Source organism: Bidens hawaiensis, unplaced genomic scaffold (genome assembly GCF_021521415.1).
Source record: "Bidens hawaiensis isolate Kalapana, Puna unplaced genomic scaffold, B.hawaiensis_p1.1 tig00001145_1, whole genome shotgun sequence".
Lineage (NCBI taxonomy): Eukaryota > Viridiplantae > Streptophyta > Magnoliopsida > Asterales > Asteraceae > Bidens > Bidens hawaiensis.
The window spans coordinates 98,619-116,554 of record NW_027491066.1 but is presented as its reverse complement, the minus strand read 5'-3'; the positions used below and the strand labels follow the sequence as shown (position 1 = coordinate 116,554).

The window sequence follows — 17,936 nt, the reverse complement described above, 5'->3', positions numbered from 1 at the left end:
TTAATGTGGGATTGCCACATCATCCTCATTATTTTCTTTTATTAGTATAGTTAGATTATACTCGTATAGTTCGGGACTCGGTTAAGTATGCATGTTTGAACTTGGAGTTTCGTTATTGAATTACACGAAATAGAACACGAGTTAATAATGACAATAAAATGTCATAATTGTTATTAAATTATCGAATGATATTTACGAATATATTGAAACGACGAAACGGGTCGGTTTAACGAATTCAATATAAAATACATAAACGAATTTGAAATATATATATATATATATATATATATATATATATATATATATTTAATTAGAACAAAACCGAAAATTTAAAATGGGTCGGGTTTTCGGGTTTGAAAAGTAACGAATGTTACAGCCACCAAAGTTCTTTATATATAGTAACTAGTTTTAGAGCCCGTGTAAAACACGGAATGATCTAAATAATTAATTTACAAATAAAGCAATACATAATGTATATAGAAAAATGTATTACATGATACATTTATACTTGTATCATTATACATAAATTGATTGTATTTATGTCACAAAATGATTTTTTTTCAAAAAAAAATGAAATTAATAATAAAGAAATGTGCGTGCAGAAACATACTCAAGAACACTCTATCTATTGAAAATTTAGTCTCAGTATCAATAAGTATAATTGAAAGAAATTTGGTTATGAACCAATTTCAAAGAATACTTCTCATATAATAATAGTTTTGAGCTACACCATGAAATTTTTTTTGATGAATTTGATGATCTTCTCGACTTTGTCAATTGACAAAAAAAATAACAGGTTAACCGATTCAATTTTGTAAATTTTTGCTTCACCTAAGCATAATTTTATATGATATGCTTCACATACAACATTCTGATTGTTATTCAAGGAAAGTCAATACTAACACAAATGTTTTAATTCTGATAAAAGTTAGAAACATTAATAGGCCTAGACGTGGCAGGTCGGAAGTGTTTGTCATTTTTCTTAAATTTTAATAGTCGTGGGAAAAACACTCAATGTGCAAAATCTCAAATCTTTTGACTATTTTCAAAACTGTCCTTAAAAATAAATTCGAAATTCATCACATTTAAAATTCTAACTTACATTTGTTTTACATTTTCAAGTCAAAACTTTGAACTCGTAACATGTTTGACGACATCTATTTGCACTCTCAAAATTTGAAAAATATTTAGATTACCCATTTTTAACCCGTAATAAATTTGAGCAAAATGTAGTTAATTTGTACCAAACGATCTATTTACCAGCTTTTAACCCGTAACAATCAAATTTAAGTTCCACAAAAAAACCCGAAGCAATACTTGATAAAAAAACTCAAGCAACTAAATATGATAAACCGTATTATATTTGAATGTGATTGGCATATATTATCCTTTCAATTTAACACATATATGTATAGCTTAATAAATTAACCGAAAAATAGATTTAAACCACATATTTATAATTTATAAGTTTATATGACAAGGTAAAAAAACAAATAGATTACAAACACAGTTTATTGTTAATTTTTGGATTTCACCAAGTATGTTGTGAAATATATTCAAACATTGTATATAGTATAATATGTAAATATTTATATTTATAAAAATGTATAGATATAATATAAATAGAGTTTAAAGAAAAATGAATAATTCAATCATGTTATAGATATGTAATATAAATAGAGCGTAAACGGAAAATGGATAATTATTGATACATATATTAGTTTTGGTGGGAAAACATTGTGAGTATTAACAACAAACTGACATACGTCCACAATTATTTTACTTTATTAGAATAGATAGATAGATGTTTGGAAATTACACGACTTCTAGTATTAAATTGAAAACAGAATGATAGTTGGAGTACAAGTTTTGTAATTTATATATCATTTCATGCAACAAAGGGTGGTACTAGAAAAAGAAATTGAGTTTAGAACGAGTCTCATGCAAATCCTCAGTAATCGGACAAATATGAAAATTATTACCCTAGAATGTACGTACACATATCACAAATTATAATCCACTCTGTCTTATTCATTCCAATCATAATTACCTTCACCTCCAGCAATCGATCGGTCATGCCCACTGCCAACGGATATGTGAAACCCGGCCGCTCGCCCTCCGTCTACAGTGAAGTCGAGATTAGTCGCCTTAAAGCGTCCATTCCTCTTCCCTCCATACTCAAATCTTCATTCAGTGTCGTCGATGGCCCTAAGACCTCTGCCACCGGCAATCCAGGTTCTCTGATCCAGCTATTTCCTATTTTTAATTCATGTTGATTCACCTACACTAGCGAGCATCTTAGACCCTAAACGGAATGGTAATTAAGTGGTACATACCTTGTAATTGTTTTGGGGTGGTTTTTACCTTTTTATAATACATGCGTTTTCTTGGTACGTTGTTCAAAAGATTTTATATATATATAATGCCATCCATAAGGAAATTAAATCCTGTGCAAAAAGAACTTAACAGTTGTGAAAAGTTAGTGTCTTCTTATTATTCTCCTTAAGTTTTTGGGAAGCTGTTGACCGTAAATTTACACGTTTTTATCATAAAATTTTTATACGCAGTACTGTAAATTGACCCCTTTTGGTCTTAAAATTTTGAGCATCGCTTCACGTTTATGAAAATTTTTATATGTGTTGAGTCCGCTCATCCCCTCCGTGTTATAGTCCAAGCTTCGCCCCTGCACAAAGGTAGGGGTTTGCTGGGTTGGTGGATGATGATTAAGCTATTAAGAAGTGTTTGGTTTTATTAATTTTCTGTTTTTTATTAGTTATGGTAAATTGATCATTTTACGTTAATTTAACAGAAACTTAAATGTCAGTTAACAAGACCGGCTTTGAAGAGGGCGGGGTGGTCGATGCCCCCCCCTCCCCCGGCCCGATCACCCTGGTAGGCCCGAATTTTTTTTATTAAATATATATGTATATATATATTTTTGATAAAATATGTATTTTAAATGTTTAAACCCAATTACTCAATTAATTTAAGGCCATTTTATAAAAATAAAATGTTGTACAAGATAAATCATAATAAAGTAAGCCTATTTAAAAGTTTAATTGTAATAAAAAACCCTTTTATTTAAGGCCCAAAATTTGTTTCACCTTCGGCACAAAACTTTTTAATGATTCTCAGACACGACATTGTTAATGGCAGTTGAAAGTGATCTCAAATTGATCCGGAACGACTGCTTCTCGCCTGTGAGCTCATCCTACTATCCCCGGTATACATACTGTAATCTCCCGGGTGATAAGATGAATCATAACTATCAAACTCGTCCAAATAGGATGGTATCCGCATGTCTATGCGAGGACGAGGGCGTAGCCTTAGTAATTCGCCAAATTCTGGCTCCGCCTGTTGGCTGTAACGAATCTGACTTCCTCTCACTATTGGTGGAGGGGAAGGAGATCTCCTAGGAGATTCCTCATAATCCAAAGTGCGAGCGTGAATTCGTTCATTACGTTTTCTTCGCTCGTATTCAGCCACCAAACTTTGTTGTTGCACGTGGAGCCACTCCTCAGTAGTTAATGCTCCTCTGGATCTAGAATTACGTTGATGAGATCCCGCGATATCAGAATTGCCTGAATCATTTTCCAGATCCAATTCTGGCCGTTTCCGGCGAGTCTCTTCCGTAATTCGTTTTTAACCCAAATTGGAACCTTCCGGTGCCAAGGCACGTCCCATGTTTGTGGGGGTAGGATCGGTTGGTGATGTGACATTTTCTAAGGGAAAAACCCCCCAGGTGTTATCTCAGTGATTCGTGACCCCGGAGCAGTGATACGCTCAAGAGCACGGCCACCCTGAGTTGTGATACGTGCAAAAACACTAAGACCCGGAGGTGCTTCTGTGTTAGTTACACGTGAATCGGGTGCAGGGGTTCCAGTCGGCCCTTCAGGAAGGTTACTCATATCAAACGAACCAAAAAACCAACGAAAATTATTGTTGTTCTAACACCAAACACGGATGGCGCCAATGAAGAAACACAGATCCGATCCCCGGGTATGGGTCCTGGATCCAATGAGTCTATAGGGTAAAGTACGGTAATCACAACTAAGATATGAGTAAGACTTCCCAAAGTCCAGTGACCGGAACCTACAAAACAGACACCGTGAGTCTCGTTACAGGAAGGACAAGAGGGGGGTCTTCCTGTAACCACCCTCCGGCGTGAGAATCAGTAACGTTCGTAAGGGAGAAAGTACTGAAGTATATAGACTAAGTGTAGTCAGAATGTAGGTGAGTGAATGAATACCTCATACCGTTTGACAAGGTATTTATAGCCGAAGGATGTAGGAAGGTGATTGGGCCAGCTGTCCTCTTCCAGAAGATCTTTGATAACTGCCTGGACGCGTGTCCTCTTGTGATAGGTTGAGCTATACGTCCCATGTGCATGGGTATAACAACCTGGACACGCGTCGCCCAATGATAGGATGGATTGCACCCTGGCCATGTGCACGGTTATAACAAACTGGCCAGGTGTCCTTTATTTATTGGCTGTTCAGTCACGTATTCCTCAAGTAAGAGTCATGAACCTTCTTCTAGAGAGTATTTGAGTGATGACAGCTGTCCCGCTGGCATTGTCTTCCGGATGTTTAGGCGGACAGATATCCCGTCCTGCGGATGACTTTTGAGGATGCCAGGATGCTTCCGCGCGTGTTGTGAGGACGTACCTCCTCATTCGTGATATGCGGGTGGTCCATGTGTCCCGCGGGTGGCTTATAAGAGGATTCTCTGTGACCCGCGGGTGGTACTTAAGGGTATTTGGGTCTTTTTTGGTACCCTACCTCCACAGGGGGTGCAACTGATATATAGGGTAATTTATACAATATTATTATCTATCTGCACAAAATAGTTTCAGATCATACCTGTTTCCTTGTAGTCTTATATATGAAGACGCATACAAGTAACTGGATTATAATTATGCAGATGAAATCGCAAAGCTTTTTCCAAATCTGTTTGGGCAGCCATCTGTATCCTTGAAAGCAGGCGGCTCTTTACCGACGAAGAGTCTAAAGATTGGTGTAATTCTGTCAGGAGGCCAGGCTCCCGGTGGACACAATGTGATTTCTGGAATTTTCGGTACGTATGATATATAACTTGTTTTTTATTTGTTGAAGAGCTAATAATGGTTTTCCTATGGTTGGCTGGATTAATACAGACTATTTACATAATAGAACCAAAAACAGCACAATATATGGGTTTAAAGGTGGCCCTATTGGATTTTTGAAGTGTAAATATGTTCATTTGTCTCACGAATTCGTCTACCCTTACAGAAATCAGGTAATGTTACAAGCACATAGTATAATCACGTTTTTTTTTTCTTTCTTTTGCCAAGCATTAACTACGTTTAGAATATATAATTTGCAGGGCGGCTTTGATATGATCTGTAGCGGAAGAGACAAGATTGAAACACCTCAGCAGGTATATATACATTAAACCTTAATTTAATTTTGGGTTTGTTAACGAGATTGTAATTTCTTGCAGTTTCATGAAGCTCGGGAAACAGCCAAGATGCTTGATTTGGATGGAATTGTAGTCATTGGCGGGGATGACTCGAATACAAATGCTTGCCTGCTAGCCGAAAACTTTAGGTGTGTTGTATTCTGTTTCCCCCCTCGAAAGACCAAATTTGGTTAGGATTTTATTGGCATCTTTAACTTGTTGAAGGGCTAAAGGCATGAAAACTCGGGTTATTGGATGCCCAAAAACCATAGATGGTGACTTGAAGTGTAAAGAAGTTCCAACAAGTTTTGGGTTTGACACTGCATGCAAGGTAAGAATATTATGTGTTTCCAAGGCATCATGGTAAGTTGCTGCAATGTTCATTTATGCAAGGTTGTTGTTCTATGATATACAGATATATTCAGAAATGATTGGAAATTTGATGGTTGATGCTCGTTCGACAGGAAAGTATTATCACTGTAAGCGTGCTTTAAACTTTCTAGTTTTATCCGTATCTACACTCGTCAAATAGTTTTAAATATTGTAAGTTGCAGTCATCTATATATAGATATTGTAACCGTCTGTTGAATGGAATGCAATCACTCTTTCATATTCTTACAATATTCAACCCTTGTACGTATTGTATTTATAACTGCAGTTGTAAGGTTAATGGGCCGTGCTGCGTCACACATAACCTTGGAATGCGCTTTGCAGACGCACCCAAACATAACAATCATTGGAGAAGAGGCATCCCTTATTATCCTTGTCTTATGTTATCTAAATAACTGTTTAAAAGCATTTTAATTTGCAATAAATAAAGTCGATGGTTAACTCATGTTATTGCAGGTTGCTGCTCAAAAGCAGACGCTAAAGAGTATTACAAATTATATAACAAACATAATATGCAAACGCGCAGATGTTGGTTACAATTATGGTATTATCCTCATACCAGAAGGCTTGATTGATTTCGTCCCAGAGGTATACATTTAGCTAGGGTTTATTGATGTATAGTGAATTAATTGCATCTTAACCGGATCATGAATGATGGAGTATATATATGCAGGTGCAGCAACTTATTGCAGAGCTTAATGAAATTATAGCCCATGGTGTTGTTGATCAGCAAGGAGCATGGAAGAAGAAACTTAGGAGTCAGTCTCATGATGTCTTTGAGATATTACCGAAAGCAATTCAGGAACAGCTGCTGTTAGAGAGAGACCCTCATGGAAATGTGCAGGTGGTTGCATAATTATAATTATAATTATATATACATACATAATACATATTAATTGATCATTAATGAATATAATGGGTTTGGTTCATTATTTTTTGGTTACAGGTTTCTAAAATAGAAACTGAAAAGATGCTCATTCAAATGGTGGAAGCTGAACTAGAGAAGAGGAAATGTAACAAGAATTTCAAAGGCCAGCCACACTTTTTCGGGTATGTTGTCGACATCCGTGACCGTTTTCATACTTTTCAAAACATTATAAACAATTTGATTTGACCGTGAATACATATACGTAGAAATTTAAAAAAGGCTACTGGCCGGTTTCATTTCTGCTGTAAATGGTGTCTATATATGTGCAGTTATGAAGGGAGGTGTGGTTTGCCATCAAATTTTGACTCAAACTACTGCTATGCTTTGGGTTACGGTGCAGCAGCTCTGCTTCATTCTGGAAAGACAGGATTGATTTCCTCGGTTGGCTTTTGAACTTTCTCTAAACGAGCTGATCCGCTCATAAACCACTTAATAAAAGCTCAAATTAAGTCAAGCTTATAATCACGTTCTTTTTATAAATGAGCTCCATCACAAACTTCACGTATCGAGCTTACACTTGCAAGACTAATAAATATAGTCGAGCCTATTACTTATTTAATTTTCATATAATATTTTATAGTTATATTTGTATAATAAGAATTACTATATATAGAACTATTAAAAAACAATTAAATGTTTTATATTAGTTTATATATAAAGTTATAGTTTTCAATCTGATGTATATATATGTGTTAAATATAGAATAGTTATTATTATAATAATTAAAGGCTGAGTTTGAGCCTAGTTTAGACTTGAAAACTATTCACAAATTAATTAATTTTGAACTTTAGAAATAGAGCTTCAGAAACTAACATTTATTATACCATCAAGCTCAGGTGGGAAATTTAGGTGCCCGTGTAGAAGATTGGACAGTAGGTGGAATGGCATTGACATCTTTAATGGACTTGGAGAGAAGGCAAGGTATTAATCTATTATTATTATTATTATTATTATTATTATTATTATTATTATTATTATCTGAATGTAAGCTTTTATAAACACCGTACAAAAACGTCGAACAAGCTCTCTCCACAAGCCGGAGGGCAGCCACGAACACACAAAGAACACAACTACATGAAAATAAAGTTTCGTACACCAATTTAACCAAACTATCGGAGCCTTCTTAGATCTATGATTGTACCAAAGGAATCCTAAAAATTTAATCTCCTCAATTATCGATTCGATCTTGATTTCTTTCCTTTCAAAATTTTTTTCGTTTCTCGATTTCCAAATTCTCTAATAAGCTATAATCACAATCCCGTGAAACACCTCTTTTCCTTTTCTCTTTCCCGTAACCCCACTAATTTATACAACTCTAATACATCTCTCACTGAGAACCTGAAGATTGACGGGACCTTACACCGACGGTTTAAGTGATTCCACACAACCACCGCTTACACCCTCTCTCTTATTGCCTATAAGTTATAGCAAATTCACATATTTTGTATTAAAAGTATAACAATACTTTTGCAGGCAAGTTTAAGCCTGTGATCAAGAAAGCAATGGTGGAACTTCAAGGTAACATCCAGTATTTTCATGACCTTTCATGACCGGACCAGGAACCGAGTTCCTAGCCGGTCCCGCTACGCCTCTATAAGCGTTATCACTTGAACCGATAGATTACTGGTTGGACCGGTGAACCGGCTAATCTCAACAGGATTGCTGGGCATGACTTTTATGTATTAATTTATATTAATTATTTTTCATTCAAAGTATTATTTTTTATGATTTATTAGTTATTTAAATCCATAACAGAATTCATTTTATTATAAGTTGTACAATATTAATATCCACAGTTTGATTACCTTAGGTGCACCTTTCAAAAAGTTTGCGTCAATGCGCGATGAATGGTCTCTAAAGAACCGTTACATCAACCCAGGTACATTCATCTAACTCAACTGCTACATATTTAAGTTGATTTGGTTTAAAAATATAGTTTTTTAGTCATATTATACACATTAATTATTTATGATAATAATTTAGGGCTGTGCAACGGTTCAGACCGCAATAACCGAACCAAAACCGAAAATACTTACAATAGAACCGGAACCGGACTCTATTTTAGTAAACCGGATCGGTTCCATAACCGGTAAAGTTGGTTCTCGCTAATCGGTTCTATGCCAGAACCGGATCGGTCGTTTATTTATCAAATGGGTTGTGCAAACTTTGCAAATTGCAAAACTAGTTTATATAATTGTATGTTTTTTTTTCACGATAAACTTAATTTAGATTACAACATGAACATTCATTATATATTTTATTACCTAATTGTTTAAGTTAAATAAATTATTAGTGACGATAGATTAAAGGAAGATTATATCATTTTATATTATATCACATTGAAAGCTCGAATTAAAATTGATATTAGTTGCTAGGTATTGAACACAAAGAAAGAAGATTTCTATTAAAAAATGATTGAATGGAGGCCAACTAATAAGTTACCCTATAAAAATGAGGATTGGTAAATTTATTTATCATTTTTTAATTCCGGTTCTTCGGTTCCACGCCTAGAATCGTTGGTTTTGCCCGGAACCGAACCGGGAACCATTTAATGCAAATACTCCGAACCGAGAACCGTAAGGTAACCCAAGTTAGCGGTTCAGAGGAACCGGTTCGGTTCCGGTTTATCGGTTCTGGTGGTTTCGAACCGTTTTTTCTCACCTCTAGCTAAAATATTGGGAAAATCGAAAGAAAAACAATATAATAACACTTATGCCATGTTGGATAAATACATTTCCGGTATTTCTTTTTAAGGTTACAAGCTTTGCCTTAATAATATCATTTAATCAAATGACACAATTAGTATTAGTATTACTGAATTCCAAGGTGACCAGTTAAAACTTTAACATTATTAAATCCGGTTTAATAATATGTTAGATAATTAATTAATCAAATTAATTAATATGCACAACAGAAATCATAAATAAGTAATCATCACTAAAACTAAACTCAACGGGATCTGGTTACAAAACCCGTACGAGCACTATAATAATTTACAAAGTGTTATTAACCACTGAGATAAATATATACCCGGTTAATGAATACCGGCTGAGACAGCGAGGTTCAACGCACAAACGCCAGTGACGAATCAACAACGAAGTGGTGGTGGCTTGTACACGGTAACTTAGTGGTGGTCGGTTTATCCAGCGATTGGCTAGGGTGGCCGATTGCTCCTTTAACGGTTGAAGTTTTTAGATTCGTAAAATGAGAGAGAAAGATATATCACCAAAGATCTAATTGTCCTTCCCTTGTTGTTGGAGTATAAGGATATAACTCGAAGTTTAGTTTGATAGCTATGTACTTAGGGGGTGTTTGGCCTAGCTTTTGTAGTGAAGCTTATAGCTTTTTTTACAAAATAAGCTTAATTTAGTGTTTGGATTAGCTTTTTAAACTTATGCTTATTAGCTTATATAGGCTAATGTAAAGAAACTTATTTGAAGATGGTTTTTTAGCTTATTTGAAGAAGCTTATTTGTTATGCAAGAGTGTGGTAGGTTATTTTATTCTTATATAAGATTATTAATATAATCTTATATTAACAATAAATTCTAAATGGGCCCCAAAGTCCAACTGATTTAACTCTCGTTTGACCAAACCATTTTATTTAATTAGTAAAGAAAATATATTATTTACAATTGTTATAAATAATAATTCGGTCTGTCATAACTATATTCGTTGTTTACAGGTTAGAGAATTTAAGCAGACTTTTGTTCGTTGCCAAGATGTAATTCTCACGGGTCGTAACTCGGTAAGCCGCGTTCAATTAACCAAATTGGTCCACTATTTCCAATAGTCTCCCACTTGGACGACTTTTGATTAATATCCTTAACACAGAGAACCAACGGTGCTTTAGCTACACATGGCTACTCCCAACAAGTTTTGACCCTATAAATTCATTAACCAAAACATGTTGGAACATCATGTTGCAAGACAATGAGCTTATGATAATCGTTTTCACCTATCATTTCCATATAAGACATCAATTGAACAATGAGACATGGATCAAATTCAGTCTCACATGGGGTTCAATTAATATTTTTCTCGATCAAGAATCAAAGTGGTCCAATCAAACACGCAGTAAGTTTGGGTGAGGCCTCACACTTCACCAGTTTGAATCACCAAGGGTGCTAGGATGTCTAACTGTTACATATAATGTAAGAGTACATAATCTCATCTTAACTACATACAACTCTCACTAAACTTCAAAGCTGGTTCCAACCAATGCCTTTATGACTGGAAGTTATGTGATAGCGGTTAACACTTATCAAAGAATAGTCTTTGGTAAATGAAAGTTCTAGTATGCATCATCTTAGGTCTGAGTATACAAAAATCAAAACATCTTATTACTTAGATTCATGAAGATGATTTGATGCGAGTTATATCCAGCGTTATTCATAATGAGGTCTGTGAGTTTGAATTCAACTCTTTGAGTCCAAAGTCAGAATAGTCTTAATTTAGAGTCGTTCTCTTGAGTATGACTGACTACGGATAATTTAAAATATAATATTCATGGCTTAAACGTATTAAAATCGAACACAGTTGTAAGATTCTATATTTTCATTTAACCATTAAATCAAAAGTTAATTCAAAAGTAGAGCTGTTTAAATGTTTGTACATTTGAATACTAAATTAAAACAGATGACTAGCTATTCTAAGACCGAAAGCATCCATGTGTTTGTTATGCTTGGCCTGAGTCACTGGCTTAGTGAACGGGTCTGCTAGGTTTTGATATGTGTTTATTTTGCTTAATATGATGTCTGCTTGTTCCAATATTTCCCATATATAGTGGAACTTCTATTTGGAACCACATCGAAGTCGGAGATGAAGTTATTCATCCAAGAAGCTTGCTTTGCAGCATCTGATCCAGCAATATATTCAGATTTGGTGGTTGAAACAGCCACCACACTCTATTTGGAGAATTTCATGCAAACAACTCCTCCATTGAGGGTGCATACGAATCAAAATTGTGAGCGAGAATCATCTCGGTCACTTTGGAATCCAACGCCAGTGTAACACCTTACAGTGAGCTCCTCTTCCACTCCTCCAAACACAAAGAACATTTCATTGGTTCTCTTCAAGTACCTTAGAATGTTCTTTACTGCAGTCCAATGGGCAACGGTTGTACTTTGCTAAAAATAGCTGGTCATGCTTAAAACATACGAGACGTTAGGTCTAGTACTTAACACAACATACATGATAGAACTAATCGCTGAAGCATACAGAATTGCTTGCATGTGTTTAGTTTAAATGTCTGTTGAATTAGATTGTGGTTTGTTCAAGAAAGGTTCCTTTAGCAACTGAAACTCCACCTTTCTTGGAGTTTCCCATTGAGAAACGTGCCATTACTTGTCTATGTATATACTTTGACTTGGCCCTAGAAGCCGCTTAGATATATCATGGTAGATCTTGATTACTAGGGTATAAGCAGCTTCACCAAGATCTTTCATTGCGAAGCAAGATCCCAACAAGTGCTTGACCTCTTTAAGCATAGGGATTTTTTTTTTCAATGATCAGTATATCATCTAAATACAAGATAAGGAATGATACAGTGCCCCCACTAGCCTTTTGTAAACATAAGGCTCATCTTCATTTTTTAATAGAACAAAACTCTTTGGTTTTCTCATAAAAACAAATATTCTAGCTATGAGATGCCTGCTTAAGGCCATAAGTGGACTTATTAAGTTCTCACACCATATTAGGATATTTTTGGGATCGACAAAACCTTCAGGCTTTAGAGAGGTGTCCATTAAGAAAAGCGGTTTGACATCCATTTGCCATATCTCGTAGCCATAGTGCGACGTTATGGCTAGTAATATCCTGATCGATTATCATAGCAATGGACGAGAAGGTTTTATCATTGTCAATACCCTGAGTTTGAGTAAAACTTTGGCGACTAGCCATACTTTATATGTCTGTACATTTCCATGCATGTCGGTTTTTCATTTGAAAATCCACTTGCTCCATACTTCTTGACACTCGAGGGGTAACTCAACCAAGTTCCAGACATGAATGTCACGCACAGATTGCCTCTCGACGTTCATGCTTCTTGCCATTTCTCAGTTCTAGATCCAGGAGACCAAATTTTTAGTTAGCAGCTTCGTCATTAGACTTAGCTACTAATAGGTCTTCGGGACCATTCAGATGCTATAGGTATCTTTCAGGTTCCTTGCGAATCTTACTTCCTCCGCGAACGCTTGTGTTTGTGTTTGATTTTTCAGCAACAACTTGTTGATTAGATGTTCCAACTTCCTCAGCGGTTGTTTGTAGTTATCGAATTTCTTCAAGATCGAAAATACTATTTTCAGTTCCTCGTTCGAGAATTTCTTTCTCTAGGAAGTGACCCTTCCTTTTGATAGAAATCATATTTTTATTGTATCAGGATGGTAAAAATAATATCCGCTTCGGTTATGGTATCCGAAGAAAACAACTTTTACGTCGCGAGGATCGAGCTTGTCATCGGAATCATTGGTGATGTGTTCATCACATCCCCATACTCTTAGGTAAGACAAATTGGGCTTACACCCATGCCATATTCCATATGGGGTCTGTTTACCTTTTTAGTCGGAGACATATTGACAATGCGGGCGACAGTGAGGCAAGTTAGTTCTACACATCATCGATTAGACCATGTTTAGCAGAGTTCGATTTCTCCTATCGCTCATGCCGTTATGTTGGGGTGTGCCTTGTGGAGTGAGCTTTGAAACAATTCCACACTCTTTTAGATGATTAATGAACTCCAACATGAGATATCCTCCACCTCGATCTAATCAAAGTATTTTAATCATTTTATCGAGTTGGTTTTCCACTTCGTTCTAAAACTCTTTGAACTTTTCAAAGGTTTCGTACTTGTGTTACATAAGATAAACATAAGCATATCGACTATAATTGTCAATTAAAGAAACAAAGTATCTTTCATGAATCTAGGCATGTATCTTAAAGGACCACACACATTAGTATGTATGAGTCCTAACAGATCCTTAGCTCGTTCACTAATATTGGTGACGGAGTCCTTGGCGAGTTTGCCAGCTAAACAAGATTCTAAATCTTCTAAGGACTCCAGTCCTATGGATTCAAGAATCCCTTCAGATTGGAGTCTCTATTAACTCGTGCCTTGCTTATGTGGCCAATTCGGCGATTCTACAGAAATGTATCTTTGACACCAGATCTGATACGTTTTAAAAGATTATATACGTTATTCTTTGTTTGAACATTAATATCATAAATACCGTTTCGAGGTTTAGCCTCAATATAAAAGATGTCATTCAAGTAAGCGGAAATAACAATGCCATTAAAAGATTACTTAAATCCTTGTTCAAAAAGTAAAGAAACTGAAATAATGTTTCTTGTCAAACTATAGATGCAAACAAATAGTAATTTAAATTAACTACACGGCTAGATGGACAAGCAACGATATGTGCTATTTTCATGAACTGAGACTCTTTTCCCATCACCAATGATGAGCTCCATGTCGACTTGTTTCATCTCCTTCTAGTTTTCAGGTTCCTGCAATACATTAATTATGTGGTAACCACATCCGGTATCAAATACACATGTGTTGTTAGAAACAGTGAAAAGTTCAATACCATAAATAGAAATATCTTTAGAGCAACCTTCACCATTGGCACTCTTCTTTATTATTTCGCCTAGATACTTGGGGAAGTTACATTCCAGTGCCCCATCTTGTTGCATTTATAGTAGTGGTGCTCTTCAGGAGAAGACAATGGGAAATTAGCAACATTCTTGTTAGTGTTGGTGGCATGCTTGACAACAACAATAACCTTTTTCTTGCCTTTGCTGTTATAACCTCGGTTCTTGGGGTTGGTGTTTGTGACACTGGCAGATTTAACCGTAAGAACTTGATTAGTTTTTCTTAGAATATTCATTTAAGCCATTTTAGGCATTCCATGAAGCCATTTTGTGACATTGTCTTCACCAAGACATTCATATTGAAATTCATTACGAACTGGTCATAGGATTTGGAGAGATAGTTCAAGATGAAATCCGCAACAATTTCATCCGATATATGATTATAAAGTTTCTTTAACTGGTCAATGTACCCTTTTTCTTGATGACATGCGCACTAACAGAGGATCCCTGTTCCATCCTGCAGCTTATGAGTTGCTTCATGGTGTCATAGGTCTCTTTTCGGGCTTGTTCTTAAACATGACCTTGAGTTGCTCAAGCATCTCACAGGCACCTACATCTTCCAAGTTCTTAGCGAGGTTGGAAGACATGCTGGCTAGCATAATGGAAGCTACCTCATCGGCATCCTCATTATACTTTTTAAGAGATTTTTTGGCAACATCTGTGCCATTTTCAGGTTCGGTATGAATTGGTCTATCAAGAGTATAGAGCTTCTTTGCCGAGTATAGAGCTTCTTTGCCATCTTGAGAACAAATCTCAGATTGCGGTGCCATTCAAGAAAGTTTGTGTCATCCAGGTTTCTTTCTCAAATATGGACTTAGAGCGAAGAATGAGTTATTTTCAGTAGACATATATTTAAATAAGTAAAATATAAATTATTAGTATTTTTGATGATTTAATTATTTTTTATTAATAACACAATTTCATGAATCTACGGGAATTTGAGAATCTGGCTATATCAATTAGAAATGGGGGCTGTGGAGCGCATCGTTAATAAATGGTAGGCAGGCTGACAACGATTGCCAATGGTTTAAAACACAACTCTTAGGTATGAGGCCTTTTAAGACAACTCTTGTCTATTTTGATACGTTTAGCCCCATATATTCCCTCCAAAGTCTCTAGACGGCTGTGACACGTAGCAGGAGAGTAAAGTAATAGTCGCCCTGGTACATGTACGTGTTGAAGGGCCGAACGTGTCAACGAAACCATTGTACCTTAGAGGGATAGGCTATAGTCAAGTGTGGTGCCGTGGCTCCAAACAATTGAACTTCATAGTATGTCCCAAGCATAGTCACATAGATCGCGGTACGGAAACTGGTACGCGGTTCGTGCATTCCAAAAATATTTTTGGTACGAGTGGGGTAGGTTCATTCGGAACGATAATTCGGTACGTGGTACGGTACCGTAATTAGGTGCGTCATAACATATACAAAACACTTTATATAGATTTTTTTGTAATATTTTTTATAAGTTTATAATATAAGTTAACTAAAGTTTAACTTAAAATAAACTTTAACATAAAAATAACATCTATCTATAAAGTCAGCCATAAAGATAAAGGTAAATTTTGATGAAAATTCTACTGTAAGGGTAAAAAATGTAAATTTTAATTATAAATAAGACTAAACGAGAATAACCCTAATTTCAAAATCCACCTCTGTTTTCCTTCTCCTCTCCAGCAGCCTCCAGTATCCTTCTAAGCCTCCTCAATCAATAAAATATGGCGGTTTAAACGAGAATAAGATGAAAATAGTAGAATTCTTTCAACAATCGGGAACAGTCAATTTCACCGTTCCAGATCGCGTTTCGGGTGGCGATCGGTACGACTTTGTACCCGTTTCCGGTACAGGCGATCCGGAACGAAGATCGTGGGGGGTGTCACGTTTCCTGTGACTATGGTCCCAAGTGTAGCTTATAGTAAGATGACACGGAATACTGATATGAAATTGGGATTTAAATTTAATATTTACCAAATAGAGTAAAAACCAATTTTACTATATTTAATCGAGACAAGTTGATGAACCCTCTCATCTCTTAGGACTCTTAATTTTAAATAACCTGTTAAAACTAAGTGTATCATGATTCATTTAACCAATTATAAGTTAATAGAAATCTATTAAGTTAATAGTTTTCGAAAATTAAATTTAGTTTAATTTTTACAACTTAATGGTTATTATTCGTTTTAAAACAAAATTTGTTTTAATGACAAATTTGACAAGTTATAAACCCTCTATAAAACCTGTTCTAATATGACTGTTTTGATATTTTAAAAACTTTATGTTGGTATTCGGTTAGTTACGTTATTATGATTATAAGATATAAGCAACCACAATAGCAAGATAATACGTAAATCTATATAGCCAAAGTTTGTTCGGTCTGCTAGAGCCTAATAGCAATATCCATAGGGTCTCGGGGTCACAACACACAAACAACCACATTAATGGACTTGAGAGCATCTAGTTGTCTCAAGCAACTCCCACTGACTTCATGACTCTTGTTTAGCTTCCTCAGTTTTGCCTTCGGGTTTTCGTTATTACAATATTTACAAAAATAAATACAACAATGGAAAAAACCCTAATTACTACAACTTTGAACCGTGAAGGTGGCCATAATCATAAAACAAAAAACCGAATAAAAACAATAACCTCAAAATAAGGTCGGACCAACTCGTTTAACTCTCGTTTAAAGACAGAAACAGTGTATTCAATTAGTAAATAACTACATTCTTTATAACTATTATGAATAATAATTCCGTCATAATTGTGTTCGTCGTTTATCGGTTAATCAATCTAAGCAGATTCTAGTTCGTTGGCCAATGTGTAACTCTCACGTGTCATATCTCAGTTAGCTGCGCTAAATTAACCAAACCGGTCCACTATTTCCAACCAATACTAGACATGGGGACTATTTGTTTTCTGGAAAAGCTTAACCACTTCATGTCTCCATTTGTGTCGTAGTCTACTATTTATTCGCAAAGATAGACACACAACCAATATAACAATAATATGTTTCATACCCGTATACATGGCCCTGCTACCCGTTTTTGGCAAGACAGAAGGTTCTAACATTAATTTTTCGTATATTTTTTTCCAGGTCCTGTTCAGTTTTTTGGTCCAACATCTGATCTTATCAATCACACATTAAGGCTGGAACTTGGATCCCAAGCATAAGTCTCTTTACAGATCCTTAAACACATATCAAAATTTCACATTTACAACTTCTTAAATTTAAATTATCATCTTCGATGTGACTGTTATAAACAAGCTATTTTTATTAGAGCATATAAATTTTAACGAAGATATGCACTTTATTAGAGCATTCTCTCTCTGTACGTAGTCTTTATTAGTGTAAATATCTGTTCCAATTATTTAGAGTTTAGTTAGTTATCATGGAGATAGTTTGTATTTTATTGTTGTGCAGTTTAGGGACTTAACCTCATAAATGTAAGAAATACAGTACGTATATCTTATATATAAAAGAAATAAATGAATATGGTTCTATTAAGTGTGTAGAGAAATGAGTGCCTAATTCTAAAA

At 35.4% G+C, this 17,936-nt stretch overlaps 1 protein-coding gene across 1 annotated transcript; it reads left to right on the top strand.

Annotated features, from left to right (window-relative positions):
• The first annotated feature begins 2,035 nt into the window (after positions 1 to 2,035).
• LOC143561415 (pyrophosphate--fructose 6-phosphate 1-phosphotransferase subunit beta 1-like) lies at positions 2,036 to 17,636 on the top strand. Its single transcript, XM_077049511.1, has 16 exons — positions 2,036 to 2,235; positions 4,924 to 5,076; positions 5,156 to 5,277; positions 5,365 to 5,418; positions 5,482 to 5,588; positions 5,665 to 5,770; positions 5,855 to 5,918; positions 6,098 to 6,186; positions 6,286 to 6,417; positions 6,503 to 6,673; positions 6,776 to 6,879; positions 7,027 to 7,138; positions 7,594 to 7,678; positions 8,231 to 8,275; positions 8,568 to 8,636; positions 17,494 to 17,636. The coding sequence occupies exons 1-16, from the start codon at positions 2,076 to 2,078 to the stop codon at positions 17,568 to 17,570; spliced, it is 1,650 nt and encodes a 549-aa protein (XP_076905626.1). The 5' UTR covers positions 2,036 to 2,075; the 3' UTR covers positions 17,571 to 17,636.
• The last annotated feature ends 300 nt before the right edge of the window (positions 17,637 to 17,936 follow it).

Bases quoted from the DNA above. Each gene is read 5' to 3' on its own strand.
- LOC143561415 (XM_077049511.1), top strand. From the start codon at position 2,076: ATGCCCACTGCCAACGGATATGTGAAACCCGGCCGCTCGCCCTCCGTC. The intron at 7,139-7,593 runs GTTGGCTTTTGA...CATCAAGCTCAG, and splicing joins AGACAGGATTGATTTCCTCG to GTGGGAAATTTAGGTGCCCG. The intron at 7,679-8,230 runs GTATTAATCTAT...ATACTTTTGCAG, and splicing joins GGACTTGGAGAGAAGGCAAG to GCAAGTTTAAGCCTGTGATC.